The sequence below is a fragment of the Rhinolophus hipposideros genome (assembly GCF_964194185.1).
Source record: "Rhinolophus hipposideros genome assembly, chromosome: 1".
NCBI classification, from domain to species: domain Eukaryota; kingdom Metazoa; phylum Chordata; class Mammalia; order Chiroptera; family Rhinolophidae; genus Rhinolophus; species Rhinolophus hipposideros.
Genome location: NC_138047.1, coordinates 14496031 through 14514590, shown reverse-complemented (window position 1 = coordinate 14514590; position 18560 = coordinate 14496031). Strand labels below are relative to the sequence as shown.

General features: G+C 40.2%; 1 protein-coding gene across 1 annotated transcript in view; it reads right to left on the bottom strand.

Moving 5' to 3' along the window:
- Positions 1–18560, bottom strand: part of PIP4K2A (phosphatidylinositol-5-phosphate 4-kinase type 2 alpha) — a 151090-nt gene that overhangs the window by 9303 nt on the left and 123227 nt on the right. The window contains exon 7 of the mRNA XM_081055452.1: positions 6544–6657. Within this exon, the coding sequence (XP_080911578.1) occupies positions 6544–6657 (114 nt within the window). The remainder of the gene's footprint in view (positions 1–6543; positions 6658–18560) is intronic.

Sequence of the window (18560 nt, the reverse complement as noted above, 5' to 3'; positions counted from 1 at the left end):
CCAAAGTTTGTAACTCTGTATTGTATAATAGAGATTTGCTAAGAGAGTAGGATTTAAATGTTCTCACATATGCAAAGGTAAACATGTGAGGTGATTAATGCTAATTTAATTAATCCAGTGGGGATAATCCTTTCACAACAGATACATATAGTATCAAATCGCATTGTACACTTTAAATAGCTTACAATTTTGTTTGTTAAACAAAAGCTGGGGGAAAAATAAAGGTGAAACTTATTCTATTTAAAGAACAAAGAAAACCGAATGCTGATTCTCAAGTCTTGAATAGTTTTCTGAGCCACTTTTCCCACACTCCCCCATTACAGTAATCACAGAGGCAACTTGCCACTTCCAGTTCCCTCAACCAGACTTCCTCTCCAGTGGTCAGAGGCCACTTATCCTCCCATGTCATCCTGGCAGCTGCTGGGCTTCACAGTGCATCTGGCCAAGGAACATGCTTGTGGGCATGACCTTGCCAATCTCGAGACAATCATAATACCATAAAACATTTGAATCCATTACCAACACAGATCCAGTCACGCAGCCAGGTACAGGACCTTGGTTACCCATTCTGCTCCCCACGGGCCCATGATCGGGAAGAGAACTAAGAGCCCTGGAGTATAAAGACAGCTGGCCTGGCACGAGGCCGGCATTTGGATCCCTGTGTGAAACAGACAACAGGCTCAGACAGATTAAAAAAATCTTGCCCAAGGATTCAACGCTAAGAAGTAGTGATTCAGGATCCCGTGTTAAAAGCTCATGTTCTTTATATTGCATTACGCTGCCTCTGGAAGCTGCATTAAGGCAGCTTTCCCCAAATCTTGTTCTTCATGACACTAGTAGGGAAATAATGAGTTAAACAACCCAATGGTTTCTGAGGAGGAGGACCACCCAGAGTAAGTGCAGGTCTCCGAGACGGGTGTCACCAGCAGCACACCTCACATGACATGCGATCATGGAATCTGCTTTCCCCCTTTCCAACCCTGTGGGCCCAGTGTTCTGGAAACAAAAGCCATGTGGGAAATACTGCATTAGGAATATGCAGTCATATCTCTGACCCCCAGGAGGTCCGAAGGGCAGGATGGTCACCAGAGACCCTGCGTCTGCTCTGTCCGTCTGTCGTTCAGGCTCCCAGGAGGCTGTGTCTGGTGCTGAGCTCAGCCTCTGGGCTCCTAAGGACCAGGGCAGTGCCTCCTTTGTCTCGTCCAGTGCCCTCTTCTACGCCTAGCTCAAGCCTGCCCCAGCGCCTTTATCTGGGGCCTCTCTCTGGCTTGCTTCTCGCCCCCCCAACCCACATACACACACAGAGCCCATCCTGGACGCCCTCCAGAGGTCCGGGTACAGCTGGGGACACTGTATTGCCAAGTGGCAACATCTCCCCCCAGAATCCATGTGTGTGGGGGGCTGCAGGGTGGGTGGGGGCTTGGCCAGGCCTGGTCTTGCGCACCTCGTATGGTGCTGGGACACAGACCCCCTTCTAACCATCCCTGTTCCTCCGGGCCCTTGGAAGGCCTCTGGAAAGTGGGAAAGAATGGATGTTGCCAGAACTTCTCCCTCCAGCCCTCTGGAAAGGGAACATCTTCCCAAAACACAAATTTGACCTTGTCACACCCCTGCTTAGGACCTTTCCAACAGTGCCCCATTCTCAAGTGCCCATCTCAAAAGGCAGAAACAAACTCTAACATGGGCCAGGGGACTGGGCTAGTTCAGCCCCATCACTTCCTGGGCCGTCTTGAACCCTGTTCCCACCTTCTTCCACTACCTCCCACTGAACCACCCGGTCTCAGCTGCAGGGGCACTTGCTCAGGAGGCTTTTCCTGATCCTGCCTAGGCCACATCCCCAAACATGAGCATATATAGCACTGTACACTTTCCCCTAATGACACTTGGCTTAGCGGCACATTCATTTTGTCAGATGATCTGAGTAACTTCTGTCTTCCCTAAACACGGGAGCCCCACAAGGGCAGAGGCTCCGGCTGTTTGTGCCCTCACTGCATTCCTGACCCTCAGGAAGTGATGGTGGGTACTCGATATTTACTGAACAAGTGATTGAGATGCCTGAATCTCCTTCCCAGTCCTCCTTAATTCCCCCTAATTGCCCTTCCTAACCCTTTCCTCCAAGAAATAACTACACCAACCAAATGAAAACAAAGAAGAAAATGACACCAAAAAGCCTTTTTTTGGGACTGCAAGAGGCAGCACCTTTCGGAAGCAAGATGACCACTTACAATGTGTCTTTGCTCTGCAGAACAGATCTCTCTCTAACACATAGGTCTATGTTTAACTTTCAGACAGCTCCCTTACACGTGTGCTTTACGGACGACAGTGAGGGGCTGCCTGTAATTAACCTGCCAAGGGTCAGACAGGGAAGGAGTGCCCTCTGGGGCTGCACCTCCGCCCCAGGCCCACGCCTTCCTCTTGCATCTGTGCTGCTCCCTGTATCGGGCAGGCCCCCAGTTCCTTTCCTGGGCCTCTTCTCTGCGGTCAGACCGCTGCTCAGGCTCCTCTTCCAATAAGGAAACAACTGTACCCAATAAATAGAAGTGAAGTTAGCTCCCAGCACTGCCTACTAAACCATCACAAAATGAAAAACGCATTGCTAGGTAAGAAGCTGTTCTGACATTTCCAGAAACCAACTGGAAACCAACAGGGAAACCAACTGCAGGCCCAGATCTGTGAGCCTGAAGTAGAAAGGGGAAAGACCAAGGACAGCACACTGGTTAGGAGTAAGGGTTTTGCTGATAAGGGTGAGCCGTTTGTTATTCTTTAATTAAAGCATCAGATAATCTTAAAAATAAAAAGAGCATAGATTTTGGAGGCAGATGGGAGGTTAAATCTTATTTCTCTCATTCACTAGCTCTGTGTCTTGTCAATGAGTTCACCTCTCTGAGCCACAGTTATTCTAACTATAAAATGGGACAATACCACTCAACTCACAGCGGTGTGGAAAAGATGGGAAAGAGATAATGCAGCTGAGGCAATGAAACCTGTAACAAAGGGAGCTGTCATTATAATTGTCCGTGTCCTTACCAGTACGGTAGAAGGCCTGTTTTCATCAAGCGTGCAATTTACACTGTACGTTAGGTGGGCTGACAGGACAAACACGTGGAAATGACCATTGATTCACTAGCTCTTATCTTCACAAACTTTCTTTTAAATCTCGTCTGAAGTAGAGTGAAATGAAATGTGGCAATAAGTTCGAGATTCTTTTAGGAAAACAGTCCTATTGGGTACCACAAAACTACTGTGGATTGGAAGATTATAGGTTGAAAGGAGAGAAAGGGATCAAGGGCTCCACTGTTGGGTTCTGCCTCCAGCTTACATTAGGAACTTAATACATATTTGCTCAGTTTCTGTTCATTCCTTTAAGCTTTTGACTCAAATTTATCGATTTCTTTACAGTACATAAGATTTCAAAGCACGAAGAGTTTTAAATCTTTATAATCTTTGGGTCCCCTCCTTTTCCTCTTTTCCAATTTCTTGATAATTATCTGACAGACCTTTGATCATCATCTTTGTCCCTCAGAATATCCTGTCTAATCTGATTCCTTCATAATTAATTCCTCATTATGCTACATCTTTGAGCTAGTACCTTCCTCAAGATCTTTATGAGCCCTGTCACAAACCCTTCCAGAAAAGTATGTGACAAAAGGCCCATTAATAAACTCTCCTTCACAACAGATTTAAATTCAGTTTCTTTGCTAACTTTATCAACACATTGCTCTACTGAATTACCCCTACACATCTGTGACCTAGAATTAAAATTCCAACCGGCCCATTTTAAGAGTTACGTTTTATCATTTGTTAAAAGTTACAGTAATCCTCCTTTGGGGCATTTATCAGAAAACAAAATCTGAACTGTGCTCATAAACATTTTTAATTTGCATTTTATATCAGAGCAATTTAGGAGCGTGGCCTCTGAAGGCCTTAAATCCCGGACTGAATTTAGTAGTTGTGTGTCTCTGGACAAAGTTTTCTCATTCCTATACTGGAATAATAACGGCACTCGTCCTCAAGGAGTTGTTATAAGAATAAAAAGAGCTAATGACTGCACGGGAAGGACTTAAGCTCTCCAGGCTCTGTAAATGTTGGCTGCCACCCTCTCCCTCCCACCCATTGCCAAGGTTGTGGGACCATCACTGAGAGGCCCTGTGTTAGGGGCGTTCCCAGACACAGAGGGAGAGCACAGTTTTACATTGTGTAACATTTGGATCCCAGTGTGGACCAATGAGAGGAGTCCACTGTCATGATCAGAGCTGATAACAGGCAGGTCAGAAGGCAAAAGTGATTTTCACCCCCCCCATAGACCACTTCCTTTAGCTTATATTTAACTATGAACTAAAGTACTTTTTCTGGCACAAATAGAATAGGATTTTAATTGCAGTAAAAAGATAGATTCTCAAATGACAATTCTTTTTTCTACAAAAAACAGCCTCTGTTTTTCACTATTCTCAGATTACTTATTGAGCTGCAATAAACTCATCTTTTACTTTCAGCAAGTAAAAACCAATCCACCCCCCTCCTTACCTCCCCACAAACTGTACTCAAACTAACAGGCCAGTCAGATACATTAAAGAGCATGAAACTGACGAAGAAGGTAAACTAGATTAAATTCCAGCCTCATTATCAAGATCAGATGTCAAGCTACTTCACCATAATTACCGGCTTAAAAATTTAATGATGCTTCAGCAGGAATTTCAAAACTAAAGACACTTTTATCAACCATTGAGAATTTTTAAAAATGAAAGAATTCTTTATGCCCTGCTTCTATTTCAACAGAACTGCTAAGTGTGAGAGCTATGTAAGGGATTAAACTATCCAAATCCTTTAATCAACGACATTATTAGAGACAAAAGGGCTAAGAGGATCCCTATGTCACTCAACTGTAAATCTGAACTGCTTCCGTTACAGTATTTCTGGAGTCTATCATATAGGGATATACAGCCAACAGGGAAAACAATGAAAACAATTTTCTGGCAGATTACAGGTAACCCTAAGGACTATTTACCATAATTGCTAAAACAATGTTATTCTCAGGATCAAAGATTTGCTGATTAATGAATAAAAATCCAAAAGAGGGTATGTCTACCTATGGTTAGTTATCAGTTAGATCAAGTTAACCCCAAAGGTAAGGGGGAAAATGGTTAACTAGTACACATTTTAATAATAACCACTAACAACTGAGGAAAAGTAAATGCTCATTAATGAAAGACTGGAGGAAAACTGCTATATAATAAAAGCAAACACTTATCGATTTTTATTTTAAGTAGACACATCTTTCACAAATAACCAAATATTTGGTCCTAAACCAAGTATATGCAACACGTAGGCTAAAATAATGTAGATTTTCAAAATTAAAATAATTGACTACCAAAAATAATCATGAACTAACCTGGTCAGTCTGACTGTCTTGCAATGAAAGAGATGTTAAAAGATTAAAAAGGAAACCGTAATGTTTCTTCTGCCCTCGTGGGGAATGGGATCCAGTGCACGAGATACTGGATTCTTTGCCTCAATTCATTTTAATTGCTTTTGCTCAATGACATGAAAAAGAAAATCCACAAAGCTGCTAAGCAGCAGATCTGTAGTGGTATTCAGATAACTGTATTTCAAAGTTAAAAGAAAAAAGCCCACAAACATATACACGAACATATAAACAAGAGTAACAACTAAGAAACACTTAGTTTAATAATAGTTTAAATTAGAATTTTCTTTGCACTGTCTTGTGATCTAACGCATTTCAAGAAAATAACTTTCGTCCTGAATTTATTTCAAAAAGAATGATATAAGGAAGTCCAGTGGGAGAGTTGCAATGCCTTTAAATAAACAAAAGGAAAGAAAAAGGTGCATTTTTAATTCTGAAACAAAAAAAAATATTTTAAAAGAAAATCAATTCATTATAGACTTAAAGCCCATTTCCAGATAGTATTTTATTTTCCACAACAATCCCCCACGACTCGTGTCCAAACTGCCCTCGTGCTGTTCCCATGATGTCGTAAGTCTGGTTTAATGGAGCTAATGATGCTAGTTTCATAGAGGCTGGTGGAAATAGTGAAGCTTTAAGTGATCGAGGCTGTTGTTTACTAACACCAATTTGTGGAGTCGATGGAGGAAACCCCAAATTCAAATAGTTACTAAACATTTGTTTTTGAAATGCTCTGCTGTTTGACAGAATGCAGTCATTCCCCTCCAACCCAACTCTGGTGCCGTGGGCGGTCAGTCTGAAGGAGTTTTAACTCATCCAGGCTAACCCCACCAGCACAGGCTCACCCCATCAACAAAGAATGTGGAAACCCGAGGGTGGGGCTACCCATCAGAAGATAGCAGGCACTTTCTTTTGTTTGGCACCTAAAGGAGGGAGCTGCTGAACCAGCACACTTCTTTTTCAAACCAGATCCCTTACGAGACGCACCTGCTGATTTGGATAACGTACGATATATATTTTTGCCCTTTTGCAGATTAAAATAGATGGTTTAAAAAGCTCCTAAAGACCAACAGTGCTGACATTTATACAATGGGGCTGTCTTTTATATTGATTTTTCTTACCTCAACATCCTTTTTCAGTTTTTCCAGGAACACCTTTTTGTTGTTGTCATCGATATAAATCTTTTGGCCCTCATTAATGAAATCATTATCCTTTAAAGTTGGCAGTTCTTTGGCCTAAAACAAATGAGGAAAAGAACGGGAAACTGGCTTAAATGAAATCTACAAGACACGTATGCCTCCCAATCCTGGAGGTTAAGTTTCTGCCCCTGGAAACTGCGTTTGCCCTGTTCACTGCAGATGTCTTACCCAAGGCAAGGGAATGTGAGGTAGCTTGAGTATCAGTGAGCTATGAACGCTGGAAGCATTCTACGAGGAATGGAGGATCAGGGGTACTTACTCCATATTATAAGACTTTTGTAACAGATTTCATGGTTTTCGTAGGTATGAACCGGTCTGCTTTTTTAGATTAACTTTCTTACAACAAGTCTTCTAAGTATAGAATTTGAATTCTTGGAATTGTCAGGAACCCTCTATTTCCTTACTTGTACAACCCAACTCCATATCCCCCACACTTTTTGGGTAGCCTTTGCTGGTTCATGTTACCAAGAACATGTTGTCTTCTCTCAGAAGAGCACTGTCCATAATCACACCGGTATCTAATCTTTGAGTCAGGGAAAACGTAGCCAGAGGGTAGCCATCCGCCCTCCCATTCCTGGCTCTTCACCACCAGACCAAGACAGAAATTGTTTTCATTTGGACAATGTCAAAGTAAAATGTCTTCTTTTAGCATAGAACATATTAAGATGAGAAATGGTACCCTTTATAAACAAGAAGGAGGTGAGTTGGCAACTAAACTACTTACGTTGACTAACACAAAATAATTGGTGGCTATCAAAACATGAATCACAAGCAGAAAAACTCTTGCTTGTGCTATATGATAATATAGGCATGTAATTTTCAAATACTGTGGATCATTCTATTTAACTCGGTACAACCTGCATTCTGGGAGAGTTCAAAACCACTCAAAACTCTCCCCCTCCTTTCTGCTAACCATAGCTTGCTTATTTCTTCCAGTTGAAAAGAATCCAGCATAATATAATGCCTTTCTGAGTATAATAATGAATGTCTAAATGACTCTTTTTTCCATAACTGATATTAAATGAAAAAAAGAAAAAAATCCAAGGAAAGAACATTATTCTCCTTCCTGGTCCCCACACTGCCTCCCTCCTTATTCAGCGCAATAAAGAGAACTCACTGGGCATACCTACTGAAACATCCTTCAAATGCCTGGACTCACTTTTTCTCCTGATTTTCTAAGGGTTACACAGGTAAGTAAGCTACTCACATCTTTCTGCACAGACACAGATGCACATATATTAGCATTTCCAAGTCACGAGTTTTGCTACTCATTTTAACTGAGAAAGTTTGCAGTTTTGTAATTTCGAATTTGACATAACTACTTGCAAAGTAATTATCCTTGCAAAGCAGGTGTAGCAAAGATCAGAAATCCAAAGATTCAATTCAATAAGCAGTTACTGGATGACTGTCACGTACAGAAATGCAAAAATGAACTAATCAACATTTCTATTCTAAAGGAGTTTATAATCTAGTATGAAACACACAAAAGCAAGTAGGCAGAAAACAAGGCGGCCCGAGTATGTAAAATGTACAGATAAATAATTCAGTTCTTGGGGGGAGACTGATCTCCTTTCAAATACTTTTATGCCAAGTCCTAGAGTCTTGAGGAAGTAAAAAGGCAGTGCCATTCTCCACAGGAATGAAGGAGGGGGCTGGTAAACTAACCCTCCAAATTTGTCATTAATAACTTAACATAAAAGAAACCCCTGAATATGAAGATAGCACACTGATGTTAAATGTCTGAGTCAATTACACCGGTCCCTTAGTTCTTCTTCCATTAGAACTCTAAACGTAATGAAGTTTCACCGTGAAGGAAATGCAAGGATCTGAAGTTCAACAAGTTCATTCAGCAGTGGGCATTGCCCAAAACACAGAATTAGAAGCACCTCAGAAGAAAGGGCTGAAGCCAGATCTATGTACACATGAAAACAGAGATGCAGAAGGATCGCGATTCTCCAATTAGACAACTCGGGCGTTTCTATCTATATTTTGAGGTGTGTGTTTATGGGGGGGGGTGTTAAGGATTAAGATATCTGCATCAATTCCACAACTCATTTCATATGTGTAAGAAAAGAAGGGGAGAGGGATTTTTGTGTGTGTGAGTGAAACCTGAAGGCAGGGATGGCAGATCAAAGAGAAGGCAGTAAATGACACAGCAGACACGTGTTTAATAGCAGTCACATTAATGAACATGAGTGTCACTTCAGGTTTACCCCAGCAGAATTACCTCATGTGACAGGCAAAGCATAATCCTACCTCATAATACTTTGCTTACTCTGTACCGTATTACTAGGCTTACTTGTGAATTTCACAGGCACTAGGGATCAAGTTTAAAAAGGGCAACCAGATTGGTTAAAAGACTTAGAGGCTTATATTTTTGAAAGGCTTACGAGGCAAAGGCAGGTCCTTAGCAGGGCAACTGCTAGAGGGACCTGAGACTGGTCTAAAAACGCTCACCGCGAAGTGTCTGTGGGTGGCACAGTGCTTAGGAGCACCAGGGTTTTGGAGACATGAATCCTGAGGTTCCAATCCTGGCCCCACCTCTTACTTGTCAAGGGCCAGGGCTGGGTTTCTGGACCTCTCCAGGCTGTTGCCTTATGTGCAGAACGGGGGAAACACCAGCAGCAGCAGCAACAGCCTTGGGTACTATGCTAACAAGCACCTGACGTGCATCAATTTATTTAAGCGCCTCATCTCATTGACTCTTCCCAACAACCTTATCCTTAAGCTTCTTTTACAGACAAGGCAACTGAGTTTAGAGAGATTATACGACTTGATTAGCCTGGTAGGTGAGCCTGGCGAGTGGACTGGGTGAGCCCGTTCTCCCGCTGAGATGGGAACCCAGACCCTCTGACGCTTGGTCATCTGCCTAAGGTAGAGTTGTTCTGAGAATTCGACCAAAACCTGTGTGACACATGGAAATAGTGGGTGACACTTGTCATCTCCATCACTGTCGCTGTGAGCACTCAATAAATTGCATGGATTTAAAACTGGTATTTAAGTCTGAGAATACATACAACATATTTTCATAAAAAAGAGAACTTTACAGCAGTCATTCTTTTCTACTAAGGACTAGATGACAAAGATGAAGTCGCCTGGCAATGATTCACCCTCAAGAAAACCTTATTCTTACCTTTAAAAAAAAATCAACTTATCTCTCTGATGATGAGCAGCATTCATATTAAAAACACAACATGTTTTAAAAGGGAGATAAACTATTATGCTATAAATTAATGAACTTGATCTCTTGGTGTCACACTGCCCACAAAGGTGATGCCTGCAGAGCAGCCCAGAAATCACTGAGCAGCAATGGCTTCTACCTTTTGCTTTGCGACACTGAATTATTTGCACTGAGGAGAGTTCTGAAAGCCTCCAAGTCACCGGGTCTGTTTCTGTACCCTTTCTAGTTCCACACAGAAGCAGCCAGAGGCCGGAGGAACCCACCAGAGCGAAAGACATCAGCTCAGAAACGCTTAACTGTGGACTCTCGGAGGCTGGCGTCCGGCCAGTGGTCAGCAACCTTTCTGAAGTGGTAGCAGGTTAAGTCTTTATTCGCTCCCGGTCAGCTCCGTGTAGATCAGGAGCGTCCGAGTGTGACGGGGGGAATTGCAGCAGCACACTCATAAGTGCTGGGAGGCAACACCATGGAGGACGAGGTATGGGAGGGACCTGTTGGGCCCCCTCCCCCCAGGCTGCCCAGCCCTGTGCCATGACTGCTGCCTGGGGGCCTCTGGAGCTGCTCCCAAGCCCTGGCCAGCTGACTGACGCTGTGCAGTTCGGTACAGCCCAAGTTAAACGAGACAGGTCATTTTTCCTTTTGTATGAGGGCATTTTACTGGGGTGGGTGGGGTGGACCCCAAATGGCATTCATCTCTATTAATGAACGTGACATGGAAATGCACAAAACAGCTAAAGCCATAAGCAGAGACGCCATTCGAGCTGCAACCTGACTATCCCGCTTCTATTGTTTGGGTAAAATTAGCAGAATATCCCTGACACTTTTCTGTTGGGTGATGCCAGACCCCAGGTCTATTCAGCATGGTCCAGGTTTCTACTTAGGACACAGACTGAAGCCTGAGGATATGACTGAATCCAGACTGCCTGGGTTATATCTCAGCTCCTCCAATTATTAGCCGTGTGACTTTGATCAAGTTACTTAACCTCTTTGTTACTTGGTTTCCTCATCTTTAACCGGGGATTAGCAAATAGCATTGTGAGATTACATGAGTTCATATATGTAAAAAGCTTAGGCCAGTGCTTGCCACTAGGAGGGTTACATACAAACATTGTTCTTGTTATTTGCTGGCCATGGTCTCAAGTATGGCTTGTGCATCTAGACAAAAGCTCATCACTAATAAATACAGAGCAAGATTAAAAAAACAAAACATGTTGGCATATTTAACATTTTTATACTAGCTGTGAGATTCTGAACAGGTGCTTCATGTGCTCAGACCTCAGTTTTCTGATCTATATAATGGAAAGTGAATGTCTATGTAATAGGGTTAGTGTATGAAGTAAATGACATAAAACACACAGTGCTTGGCAATAAGAACTCGCTCTATATTAGTTTGCGCCTATTTCCATCTAAGCCATTGACCATGACCAGTATTTTTATATAGTGTGTTTCTTACTATTGAAGAATACAGACTTGCCCTTCTTTTAGCCTTCCTGTTTTTAAAAGGAATGGGCAATTTAAACATAGTCTACCATGTTTAAAATCTTTGTTTTTAGATTTTCTCATTAGTCACAAATATCTCACATGAATTCTCTACATATTCCTTTACATTTCCTTACTTGCTGCACACAAACTTAGCGTTCCACAAGTGGAAGGTTATTATCTCATTTCACTGCAGCAGATATGAGGGACATACGAGGTCTGACAATTAAGTTTGCAAACTTGTTGTAATGATGTTGCTAACCTTTTTTTGATACCAGAGGGAATATTCATTATGAATTTGTACCAACTGGACAAACAGTTAGCCAAGTTTACTATTTGGAAGTGCTGAAAAGGCTGCGTGAAAAAGTTAGATGACCTGAAATTTTCACCAATTCATGGCTCTTGCACCACGACAATGCACCAGCTCACACGGCACTGTCTGTGAGGGAGTTTTTAGCAAGTAAACAAATAACTTTATTGGAACACCCTCCCTACTCACCTGACCTGTCCCCCAATAACTTCTTTCTTTACTCAAAGATAAAGGAAATATTGAAAGGCATTTTGATGACATTTGTGACATCAAGGGTAATACGACAACAGCTCTGATGGCCATTCCAGAAAAAGAGTTCCAAAATTGCTCTGAAGGGTGAACTAGGCGCTGCCGTTGGTGCATAGCTTCCCAAGGGGAGAACTTCGAAGGTGACCATAGTGATATTCAGCAATGGGGTTTGTTAGCATTTGTCCTAGGATTAGTTCATGAACTTCAGCATCTCGTAGAGGGCACATTAGGTGCATTCAAGTCGATACTGGCCAGAGGCTTATTCCCTTGCGGTGTCTGCTCCAGCTCCCTACCCTGCTCTCCAAACTTCAACTATGAATTGTCCTGGCTGGTAAACCTCTGTGGTCACTGCAAAAGCTATCCCTAATTGGAAAACCTCACTGAATATACCTTTCTTGAATACCAAATGAGGATAAAATGTTGTTATATGATAATAAAACTTGGGTAAATTAACTTCTTGAAGTAATAAAGTATCTAAATTTATATTTATTCATGTGGAATAAAATTTAGTAATTTTATATACATGGCCAAAGACAGAAATTTGCTGACTCTGGTCTTACCTTAATTTTCCATGGGTTAGTTTTCCTTGGTGAGTACATTATAAGACTAAGTAATTTAGTGAATATCATTTTGCTGTCCTAAAGCAGAAATTCACTACCTGAAATCTTAGTAGCCACAAAACTAAACCCAAATATTAGAGAGTAATAAGCTCATTGTGAACACCTGCTATAAGATATAAGAAGAAAATTGTTTCCTTAGAAACATTTTTTTCTCCCTTTTTGTAATTACATTATTGGGTGAAAAGGTTTTGGTTTCTTTTAAAGCACAGTATTATAGTCTGTCCCTCAGCAAGTCTATATTCTTCAAGAGTAAGAAACACACTATGTCACAGTATTGGTCATGGTCAAAACAGGATCATGTGTAACTAAGATACAAATGAACGTGGAAGTGAGAATGAAGATATGCAAGCTACTGAGTCGGAGCCTGAAGATAACCAACATGTGGGTAAAATTTTAAATGTATAAAAGCTTCTGAATATAATTACTCCTTATTCGCTAGGGTTCAATAAAAGATCTAAATGATCTCCAAGGATAGATTTGGCTAAGGGTTTGGGATTTTAAGAAACAGGGAAAAATATGCAGAACTAACAGCTACAAAATTTAGAGCTCTCAATTTTCAGAAATGAACATGTGCTTTTGTGGCCAGCTCACTAGAAAAAGACCTGGGAGCACAGGAGGTGGCCAGAGAGACAGTGTGGATCCTGGGAGGGCAGAGCTCTGCTCTTCCCATTAGAATTGTAGAAAGGAGATTAAAAGAAAGAAAGAAAGAAACAAGGCATTCGAATTTCCCTTCTAATATAAAAATACTTAGCACTTTTTATAAAAACTTTAATAGTGCAAATCACTAAAAATATTGCAGATTCTCTAAAATAAAAAAAACAAAAAATAAATGTTTACCAGAAGGATTTAAATTTTCTATTTGTTTCAAAGGATGTTTCTTTTTTTTCTCATGTATGTTAACTATTAAATATACATATTTGGTAAACATATATACATATATACACACATATACATACATATATATACATTTACTCATGTCATTAGGTTCTGTGGTCTGATGTATGACTGTGGCCATTTGCATGGAGTTTAGCAATAATGGATATTTTAAAGTTTAGTAAAGCCAGAAATGATAGAGAAATTTTATTTTAGCAAGACTTCAAATGTCTAATGATCTTTTAGATGACTCAAAATTTTTTTTAAAAAATCACAAATATTTGAAATTTGTATTTGCAGTCAAAAACATAACTTCAAATACACAGACTCTAAAATTATACTGGATTTACAATTGCATTAAATTATACAAAAAGAGTGTAAAATACATGTATTTAAAGTGTACAGAGCCAAAATGTGTATCACACAGAACCAAGTTTGTATTTTAGCCAAGATGGAAACCTTAGTGGGAAGGTGAAATGTACTCCTGTCACACTTGAGTATTTAATGTAAACAGAATTTTGGTATCAGAAGGTTTCAATGCAAAGGATAACACAGCATAGTGCTCTGTGATTAAAGGACTTGTATTTCAGAAAGAAATAAATTTTTGTTGGATGTGCTCATTTGGCAACCCATTTAAAGGAAGTCTAATTGTAAGCCTTGATGTCAAAGTTTGCTGCCTGGTGTCCCTTTGATGGCCGTATTGTAACACTTGGAGCTGAATGCACCACATAATAACTATGTACAAATTATTGTCTCATGTTCAGAACTGATATGTTCCTGATTTACTTGTTATTAGAAGCTCACCTAAATAAAAATAAACTTGTGAAAAAGACTAAATCCCCTTTCAACAAACTTGCCAAAAACTTCATAAAAGTCAGTCTGTAGGGCTGAAAATATACTCCAGAAATATTTCTGTAAGGGAGAGAATTTTAGGTAATCCTTACATGAGAGCAAGGACACAGATAATTTGAATGAATACATGTGGTATCAATTTTGGGGTAATAAGAGATGTTAAGAGATTTATAGTAAAATCAGCTCTGCTTCTGAAAACATCCAAGCCACAAATTTGATACTTGAAAAGGCAAATTAGTGAATATGGGTACAGTTCATACAGAAATAGCAAAGATAACAGGTGGTTTTTTTCCTGAAAAAAAGGACAGTAAACAACCTTCTTTAACATAAGTGGAATGTCTATACAAGTTTGTGACTTGTAATTTCCAAAGGAGATCATCTACATTTGTGACAGCATGTGAATGTGAAAGTTTTTATTTTGAATCTGTTTATGTGTAAATGCAGAGAAGACAATATACCTCAACATACTTGTGAAACAGTGCTGCAATTAAGAAGCACAAAACTGGGTAAGCCCTATCATGATTTTGCAATTTAGAAGAGTTAAGAGTGGTGGAACCTAGCTGTGTGGTTATTTACTTTCCCTAAAAATTTCAAGCTAATATTTTTAAAAGTGGTATCTATTCCTTCTCTAATATTGTCATACTTTTCAGAACATAATGGTCCCTTAAGCGGCGATGTCAAAGGTGATAATTCGGTTTTCCTCCACGGGCTGTGCTGTGACAGTTAAGCTCCATGCAAGATGGACGAAATAGGTTTGTTATAATCTGATTGGAAGATTCTGTTGCAGGGTCATCGATGGTGATAATCTAAGAAATGTCAATGTCTGAAAACTTAAGAAGTTTGCTAAGTCCTGTAGTTACTGGTTTAATACTAGTTACCTAGTGAATATTATAATTTTATTATTTTAATAATTATACATCTGCAGCAGCTTGGCTTAAATTCAGGCCACATACTAAATTTTGGGAGTCTTCTCTCCATTCCAACTCTGTCTGGAACCCAGTGAATAAGAGTTGTCCGCATAAGAAGAAATCTCCCAAAGCTAACAGCACTGTTCTCATGAGTGCTTGGGATGGATGAACTCAACCCTGAGTTGAGTTCATTCCAGTGGGAAAAAAATTAATCTAAAGCAATTGAGAGTTCATACACCACCATAAGCCAGACTGGGTTGACGAGTTTAACACTGTCATCTGGGAGATGCTCAAGTCATTGCATGTGATCTCTCTTTTTCACATAACACTCATACCGATCGGGAAAAATTTCAAATGAACTGAATCTTAAAAACTCCACTTCCCAGAATAACCCTCATGGTTTACATTATAGGGTTCTTAAGGCTTGCTCAGACATCTGCTGATACAATATGACGGTTCAGAACATTTTTTCCATCAATAATAGCAATGGCCTTAACCCGTACCTAAAACAGACAGAATTTTAGTGATTGTCAAGTCCAGGACTTCTAAAAGTCTGCTGCTGAAGAGCACCTCTGAAGGAATGGAAAGCTTCATTTGAAACGAGATTCTCACAAACACTAAAGCATCAGAACCAATGATATAATCAAATTCTTTAATTTGACAAATGAGGACAACGTGAAATGATTTATTCCCCAAACCCCAAACTTCCATTAATAGCAGGGCAGGCGCTGGGACTCAGTCAAGGTCCCTAAGGCTCTGTTTGCTGCCCTACCCCTGCCAAAACCCCTTTTATAAAGCTTCTCCAGCCACGGAGCAGATGTGACTGGTGCTGTCTTTAATTTAAGGTCTGAGAAACAGGCCCTGCTTCTGCTCTGACGGGAAACCTTCCCCTGCACTTTGGGCTTCCGGATAGGTGTTCCTAACAGTGACTGGCAAACGGAAATGATCCACTTCCATCTTGGGAGAGAAGGAATTTTAGAGGTTAAAGCATCCCGAGTTTAGTGCCTAAAAGCCTTGACAATCTCCCTTTAATTGATCATCCACTGACAGCGGTAAAGGAAGCACATTGTGACTGACAGCCAAAGAAAGATTCTCAGAAACACACACTGCTGTGCTGTTGTACCCTATGCTCCCAGCCTACCTTTTACTGCAGCATGAATAACCAGATAGAGGTAGTCATTAAGTATAATGCGTTAAGATCTAAAGATCACAAAAGAAATGCTGAAAACTGGTTTAGGAAAGCAGTTTTCGATGTGAGGGTACTAAGGGTTCATTTGCAGAGCCTTCAGTAGTTAATACATAAAACGTCAGAGATGGTGATAGTCACTTAATTGCTAGTGCAATTCACAGTGCCTAAGAATTGCCAAGGTGGTTCGTTGTAGCCCATTATCAAGGTGTCAACAATGATTATTGCCAATATAAGTTATACAAATGCCAACTGCACGGCAGCTGTTTTCTTTCAAATGGGTTCCAGGGAGAAGGTTATAAGTTAAAAGGAATCTTCTTATTGTGACCCTAGGACTCCATTACACAATAAAATCAGACATGAGTTTTGAGAAGAACTGTGCAGAACGATGAACAAAATGCATTATTTGTGTAAATCCCCAGGTCTCTCTCTCTCTCTCTCTCTCTCTCTTTCGCTCTCTCTTTATCGGGCTTTTTAAAGAGTCAGGTCAAATCCCCCAGAAATCAAGTGAGTCCAGTAATGTTTCCTTTTACTTGCTCCGATTCCCTGCTGAGGAGCTTGCTTGCTGGCAGCATGCTAAGACTGTCATTTGTAAAAAGCCGTCTGCTCGGCTATAATTACTAATTTGATGTCACACTGGAATTGCAGCGCAGCTGTGAGAAGATCGACCACCAGGGAGATTTGCATTTCTCTGTCTCATTTAGAGCAGGCTAAACTGCTGAAGCCATGAATGGAAGATGGCCTTGCATTAAAAAGGGAAGAATTAAAGAACAAAACACATCATAACAACTGTCAGAATTTGACAACGTTTTTAAAAAAATAAAAGCACTGTTATGCTCTTTTTTTTAAATTCAAGACATCTGTACCTGGCGCTCTGATACTTGTTGCCATGAAAGTGATCCCATTATATTTGGAATAGAACTTCTTTATTTCTTCTGTTCCATCTTTGTTATTATGCTAATGCAAATCACTAATTATGTGTCAAGCTGAAATCGAAAAGATGGGACTTGTCTGCACCTACATCACCAAATACTTGAAATGACAGTTTTAAAACTTGTCATCAACAAGTTAAAAGCATGGGACATGAAAACAGTTATAATGACTCAAATGAAAGAAAAACTAAGAATTCAGATAACTAATTAAGTCTTGTTGATGGAGAGTCTCTATGAAAATTGTTCTTTGTACCAGGACAATCATTTTGTAGAGAATAGGGTTACACAATGAAAACAATGGACACAATATTCTTGCAAATCATTTGGTTTCATTTATAAAAGGCTAACATGTAGAAAAGAAATAATTTTAGCCTTCTCCAAATATTTCCAACTAGAGCTAACAGTGATTGTTTTGATAACATTGAAGGTTTTCTTTGTGAAGACAAAGAATAGCATGCTTTTTGGAATAGTAAAAATATTAACTGGTCATGGAGAGACAACCTGAAAACTGCTAGAAAAAAGAAAGCAAAAAAAAATTTTAAAACTTAAAAACCCAATGTTTTGATGAGTTCAGCTCCATTAATACATTTCACTTATTTTTGTGCATTATAGGTTAGTACATGTTACTTCATTGTGGCTGGATTCTAAACAAACTGCCATCTCTGAGCGATCATGTCCCAGTGCAGGCATACACTTCCCTCATCAATTACCGATTTTAATTACTTTTACATTCCATATCATTAAGAGATTTGCTCTCGCCCCTTCCCACTGAGCGCTTATGATCTAGAAGGACAGGCGGTTGGCCTTTTGGAGCTTCTCCTTCTGGAAGAACAATTATCATTAACTCCAAGCCGAGAAAGTAGAGAGCACTGTATTCTTCCCCAGGGCAATTGTGTAGACGATTTTACTCTGCAAACAGCCAGTGTAAGATATAGTGACATGGGCTGTATTCCAAAAATGCCAACTCCTCAAATGGAGGAAATATGAGTCAGTTGTTTTGCCAACATAGTCGGGAACGAAACAATTTATTTCACTACTTTTTAATTTTTAAATCAAGACTCGGAATGAACTGTTTTAGTACCATATTTAACTGTAAACCAATGGTTTTTCCAATGTAGCGAGTGTTGCCTTGTTCATCTTTATGATTCCTATGTATTTTTGATAATATGTCCTTTACAAAAAAGGAGAGAGAGAAGCCCCAGACATTTAGAACAGCACATTTAATATAGTGGCTGGAAAGGTGAGCTCTGGGCTGGAGCCCTGGCTCCATCACATCGTAAATGATGGACCATGGACAAGTTTCTGTCTTGTAAGGAGCTTCATTTATTCAGAGGAAGCAATAATAGCACCAA